Here is a 7,160-nt window from a genome sequence, read left to right on the forward strand (position 1 = left end):
TAATCGGGAGCAAACAGAAGTCCTTGGAAAACTGAAAGTAAACACTCAAGACGTCTCAGCTACTTCATTTCCTCCCACTAACTTCTCAACAAGTGGGCTACGGTTGGGCTAACTAAGGGAAAAACTACTACGAAACACAAGTCCTCGCCCCAGGGTTGCAAAGCCTGGGCTCCACTATCAGCAAAGCCTTTATGGGGAAGTAAATGCATGTGCCAAAGCCACTTTCAATGTTCCCTAGGACACTGTGAACTTGGAGGGGCACATAATTGACATATCATACAATTCAATAGCTCAGTCATATCCAGGAGGATTGGACAATCACCTCCACATTGCCTCCCCCAACCCCATAGTTAAATTGCTTTAAAATGCGTGGTGCAATCCGTTCTAGTGCCTTAATTATATACTCCCCAAGTTTCTTTTCCCTCCCTATCATCCACACCCACCCCTACATTTCTTATAACCCCTTTTATCGGTTATCCTCATTATGCTTTGCAATTTAGGAAAAATTCAGCTTGTACCTGTAGTCATTTGTTCTCTGAAAGTAAACAAATCCCACGATGACCAGAAGGATCAAGAAAAGGAAGAATTTCACAAAAAGAAGGGCACTTAAGGTCAATTCTAGAGATTCCGCGACTCTGAGACCTTTAACAGACAAGAGCAATCATGTATATGATTAGCTTTCCAACTCAAAAGTTCTTCTAACTAACAAATTACTATCAACAATTTAAAGGAGCATTTAAAATATTCCTAAAGTTTAAAGTTCCTAACAATTGAAATACTGCCTAGATCATAATTCTGCTGTGGTGAATGCATCATTTTATAACAGTGTGGAAGAAATCATGTCTCTGTTTTGTACATGGTGGTGCAAATGGTTAATGTACTTGGCTGGTGACCTAAAGATTGGCGTGTCAAGCCCAGCCACAGTGTTTCAGAGAAAGCCTTGGCAATCCACTGCCATTAAGAAGACGGTGACAGGACCCACATGGCTCCCCACACACAAAAACAAACTCTGGATTGATTAAAGCCCGAACTGTAAATCCTGGGATCACCAGTGAAAAAAAAATGGGACAAACTTAAGGGCCACATTGCAGAGCGTACAAAGACTACCAAGGGCAATGAAAGAAGCACACACAGAGAAAGAACATAGATTAGTGGGACCTGCGAAATCTAAAGCCCTATGCTATCCAAAGACTTCATCACAATAGTAAAACAGGAGCCCACAGATTGGAGGGGGAACAGATTAGCAACAACACAACAGACCAGGGTCTAATGACCAACATCTATAGAATTCTACAACAACTCAATATGATAATAACAAATGCCCCCAATAAAAAGCAGCCAAAAGATATAAACAGATGGAGTACCAAAAATGACAATCAAATGACTAACAAACTCATGAAAAACATTCATGGTCACTGTATAACTACTGTGAAAAGTGGTATGACATGCCCTAAAACAACTGGAAATAAAAATACCATACGACCCGCAATACCCTTGCTGGTCAAACACCCCAGAGGAATAAGCGAGAGACCGTGAACAGACACATGCTCGCTCTTGCTCACTGCAGCACAGATCACTAGCAAAAAGCTGGAAATGGACCAAATACCCATCAGTAGAAGAGCGGATAAAGAAACTCTGATACATATACACAATGGAATATTATGCATCCCTTAAAAAAAAATAGTTATGAAACACCCATGCCTTGGATGTGCATGGAATCTATTATGTTGAGTGATATTAGCCAATCACAAAATGACAAATATTGTATTGAGATCACTACTATAAAAATAAACACCAAGACAAAGGCAAACTTCTATTCTTTTTTTAAAAATCATTTTCTTAGGGGCTCATACAACTCTTATCACAATCCATACACACATCAATTGTGTAAAGCGCATTTGTACATGCATTGCCCTCATCATTCTCAAAACATTTTCTCTCCACTTAAACCCCCGACATTAGGTCCTCATTTTTCCCCTCCCTCCCCGCTCCACCCTCCTTCATGAGCCCTTGATAGTTTATAAATTGTTATTTTGTCATATCTTGCCCTGTGCGACGTCTCCCTTCACCCACTTTTCAGTTGTCCGTCCCCCAGGGAGGAGGTCACATATAGTTCCTTGGAATCGGTTCCCTCTTTCCTACCCACTCAAACTTCTATTCTTAAGTCATCTAAGCTTCTATTCCAGTTTCCCACGTGATGTGGTAGTGGGCTTGCCTAGAGCTCATGAAACATATACCACCCCTTGATTTGTACATCTTAAGGACAACTTCAATAGAGGAGGCCTCACTTCCACTGGGTCAGTTTCCCATGATGCTGAGAGAGGGAAAAGACCAATGAGTTCCTGCCATAAAACATTAGTCTATGGTCACTCCTATAGGAGCCATTAGTGAACCTTGCTGAACCCAAGTCAAGAGGTGGTGGAGGGCAATGTCTGTTCCATAAAAGGCGACTACATTTCAGTTGGTCGGTAAATTGAGTGGGGCAGGAGGGTAAATTGCTGGGGGGTGGGGGGTGGGAAGGGCCGCATGCCATTGGAAAATGCTCAATATTTAGTATATACACCAACAGGAAAATAATCTGGGTATCATGTCCTTAATCAGGTGCTTTTGACCTAGTTTGTATTTAGCCTTTGGTGACCTAGGCCATGTCCTATGGACAACCAGAACTTCAGACTCTATCCTTTCACGGTGCACAACATCCTCCATAGATCACACAGAAGGATCTAATATGAAACTCCCACTAAGTGAACTAGACTTTCCTTAAACACAGAGACAGCAGATTAAAGGAATGGAACTATTTCCATGGGGCCAAGGCTGAAATGCCCCAGTGTGAGAAGAATCAGATGACTACTATCCCAAGAATCTGAATGTGGAAGTCATTGGATTGGACTTTGGTTCAAAATTCTTACCTTGAAGGTGCCCAAGACGTGATAACTGAAGACTACCAAATATGTGCTATTTTCATATGCTCTCTGCCTTTTGATTACATGTATAACCCAGTTCTTCGTTTTGAATGAGCATTATTGAAAAACATGTCCCTATCCCCAACCCTCATTGTTGGTGTAACGAGTGTTTAGTCACCCAAGTTCTTAATCTGCACAAATCAATGATCCATGTATTTTGGTCTAAAGAACTGTCCTATACATGAACTTTTTTCTCAACAGTGTTTTAAATTCTATGCCATTGTCTAAATTAGTGGTAATATCAGTATAACTAACATATCTAACATGGGGATAACTGATAAAGCCCTTTCACAAAAATAATAATAATAATAATAAATAAATATTTCTGTAAAGTGAGCCAGGGATATATGCATAAGCCATAGATATGTGGCTGGATTTTGAGCTTTCACTTAACAGTAACTGTAATCTAAAAACAATGTGCTCTTATGGCATAGCCCTGCTCAGTACCTCCCCAGAAAGTTGTCACTGAGGATACGGATGCTACAGCAAAGTGTGGTGAAGATAGCAGATGTATTCAGTTATCAGAAAGAATAGTGTGGAGTCTTAAAACAAGCCGCCATCTAAGTAGGTCATCAGTGAAGTCCACACTGAAGAAGCACACCAGCCCCTGCCAATTAAGAATTCTATATAATAAAATCCAAAGTAGGAGCAGGGAGTGGGATTAGAGCTTAAACTCTGAGCATCTGCTTTGTAGGATGCTGCAGGTGGCAATGAAAGTCCAAAACCCATTTGCTGGGTCTCCCAGGCAGATTAAGTCTCTGCTGAATCCATTCTGACTGTGGGCAGAGCTGGGAAAGGCCTTGTTTTCAGACAGAGTAAATTGTAAGGCCAATTACTGCCGTTCTAGTTAGGTCAACATTTCCCTCTTGATCCTATGTATAATTGCTATGTGTGTATGATTCTTGGGCTGTGTGTTTGTAACTTGTCTTGATTTTGTACTTTGTCTGTAGATGAAACCCAGATTAGTTATGCCTATAAAAATAACAACTAGATTAGTAGATTCGAAGGGACATTGTAGGAGAGGCTGGTGGGAAGTAGGAAACTAACAACAAAGAGTATAAGGAGAAATAAATATCCTGGAATTGATTGTAGTTACGGTGACCTTTGGGGTCTTCTTTTGCTGATATAGCATGGCTCAAAGTCAGAAGAAACAGCTGCAAAAATCTAATAACTTGAACTTGCCATGGACAGAGTATGAAACTAGAAAAACTGGAAGTCATAATGAAATGGAACGCATGAAGATTGATGTCCTAGACATCAGTAAGCTAAAACCGACTGGTTCCGACCATTTTGAATCAAAAAACCCTATGGCTTACTATGGTGGTAATGACATAATCAAGAAGAACAGCTTTGCATTCAGAGTCAAAATAGACATTTTGAGATCTATTTTGAAATATACAATGCCACTGTGACAGGATTATATCTATCAGCCTTCAAAAAAGGAAATTCAATGAATACAATTATTATTCAAATTTATGCAACAACCACAAAAGCTAGTGATGAAGAATTGAAGAATTCTACCAATTTCTTAGTGTGAACTTGATCAAGCATGCAATTAAGATGCAGTGAAAGTTGTTGGAGACTGGAATGTAAACGTTGGAAACAAAGGGGAAGGAATAGTAGTTGAAAAATATGGTCTTGGTGATAGAAACGAAGCTGGAGATCTCATGACAGAATTTTGAAAGACTAATGACTTCTTCACAAATAGCTTTTTTCAATAACACAAAAGTGACTCTACACATAGACATCTCCAGATGAAATATGCAGAAATCAAATTGATTCCATCTGTGGGAAGAGACAATGGCAATGCTCAATATTAGCAGCTAAAATTAGGCAAGGGGCTGACTGTGGAACTGACCATCAATTGCTTATATATAAGTTCAGGTTGAAGCCAAAGAAAATTCAAACAAATACACGAGAGCCAAAATATGAACTAGAGTATAGCCCACATCAATTTTGAGAACATATCAGGAACAGATTTGATGCATTGAACACTAATGACCTGATCAGCTGTGGGATGACATCAAGAACATCATTCATGAAAAAGCTAAAGGTCATTAAAAAGACAAGAAAGAAAATATCTCGGTGTATTTAGGAAGAGACCCTAAAACTTGCTCTTAATTATAGAGTGGCTGTGGCGAATGGGAGAAATGATGACGTCAAAGATCTGAACAGGAAATGTCAAAGGTGGCCTCAAGAAGACAAAGGAAAATACTAGAATGACCAGCACACCTCCAGAGTTAGAAAGCCCAAAAGGAAGAACACATTTAGCATTTCTTAAACTGAAAGAACTCAAAAAACTTTTTCAAACCTTGCCTGGAGTGGCAAGATTAAAAGATTTTAAGGGCCAAATATTTTTTTAAATCATTTTATTGGGGCTCATACAACTCTTATCACAACCCACACATACATCAAGTGTGTACAGCACCCTTATACATTCGTTGCCCTCATCATTCTCAAAACTCGCTTTCCGCTTGGGTTCCTGGAATCAGCTCCTCATTTTCCTCTTTCCCCTCCCCCCTCCTCCCCACTCCCCCCTCCCTCATGAACCCTTGGTAATTTATAAATTATTATTTTATCTTATCTTACACTGCCCGGCATTTCCCCTCACCCACTTTTCTGTTGCCCATCCCCCAGGGAGGAGGTTATATATAGATCCTTGTGATTGGTTCCCCCTTTCTACACCCCGTTCCCTCCCAGTATCACCACTCTCACTGCTGGTCCTGAGGGGTTCATCTGTCCTGGATTCCCTGTGTTTCCAGTTCCCATCTGTACCGCTGTGCATCCTCTGGTCTAACCAGGTTTGCAAGGTAGAATTGGGATCTAAGGGCCAAATATTGAATGATGAAGGAAACATCAAAAGAAGATGGTAAGAATACACAGTCGCTTGGCTTGCCTCCTGTCCCACTATCATGCTCAGTCCCCACCAGGGTTTCAGCAATTCCGCTTTGTTACATTACCCTTGATCATGCCCTACCAGTCCTCCCACACCCACCACACCCACCTCCCCACCAATTTGGATCACTTGTTGTTCCCTTGTCCCTGAGTTTGTTAACAACACTTCCTTTCCCCCACCTCCCCCTCTCCCATGTCCCCCCAGAACTGTCAGTCCCGTTGTTTTCTCCTCCAGATTGTTCATCCAGCCTATCTTATTTAGACAGACCTGTGGAGATAATAACACGCACAAAAACAAGACAGAGCAAAACCAATCAACAATATACAGCAAAACAACAACAACAACAAACCACTGACAAAGAACAAAACAAAACACAAGAAAGAGAAGCTTGTACTCCTCAATTTTATAAGAGACCAAGGAAATGTACTGTATCATTTTCCATGTAAATAATGATTGACAGGAATTTTTCCTAATAGATTGGGCACCATCTAATAATATTTTCCATACAGGGAATTGCTTTGGTCACTGAATGGTTGTGCCCCTTTCTTCAGCTATTTGAGTTATTTGTCCTTTCCTCCATTCATTTGTGAAACTGAAGGCTCTGGCACTATGACCATGGCGGCTGAAAGACCATGTGATCGAGATTCACACTTGATTTTTGGCTCTCCAAAGGTCATGTCATCACCTTTAAATTGCTGCTCAATGACTGAAATCACCGATTGTTCGATACTCTCTTAGACTCTCAAAGGAAATAAGAACAACACATGTGTATGGACCTTAAAATGTTCACAATTCAGGTGCAGATTTTATATTCATGCAAATGAAGGAATAGCTTATAACAAAGCAAACAGTACTAAGTAAGCATGACGAGTTATAAATAATTTTTCACAAGTTGAATTACCCACTACTCTTGAAGCAACGCTGGCTAATAGCAAGCCTGAAGGGCAGGGTAGACCTGCCCCTGTGGGTTTGGGGCGCTGTGACTCTTTATGGGAGTAGAAAGCCTATTGAAGACTAAAGAAGAATTGAAACATATGAATTTGAATTTGGGGGGAGAATATTGAATATACCATGGATTTCTAAACAAATAAGCAAATCTCGGAAGAAATACAGTGAACCCTCGTTTATCGCGGTTAATCGGAACCTACCGTGATAAATGAAATTCCGCGAAGTAGGATTCCTTATTTGTAAATCAAATATTTTCGTAGTCAGAGCATAGAGGACATGAAAAAACACCCTTTAGTCACCATTACACTCATATTACCCAATTTATTAAACGAAAAGGGGAAAATACAGTAAAA

General features: G+C 40.3%; 1 protein-coding gene across 1 annotated transcript in view; it reads right to left on the minus strand.

The window, feature by feature from the left end:
- Positions 1 to 496: 496 nt before the first annotated feature.
- LOC101657315 (cell surface glycoprotein CD200 receptor 2) overlaps positions 497 to 7,160 on the minus strand; it is a 16,686-nt gene continuing 10,022 nt past the window's right edge. The window contains exon 3 of the mRNA XM_013005618.3: positions 497 to 642. Within this exon, the coding sequence (XP_012861072.3) occupies positions 497 to 642 (146 nt within the window). The remainder of the gene's footprint in view (positions 643 to 7,160) is intronic.

Source organism: Echinops telfairi, unplaced genomic scaffold (genome assembly GCF_000313985.2).
Source record: "Echinops telfairi isolate 266 unplaced genomic scaffold, ASM31398v2 ScPeMD7_6;HRSCAF=24_0, whole genome shotgun sequence".
NCBI classification, from domain to species: domain Eukaryota; kingdom Metazoa; phylum Chordata; class Mammalia; order Afrosoricida; family Tenrecidae; genus Echinops; species Echinops telfairi.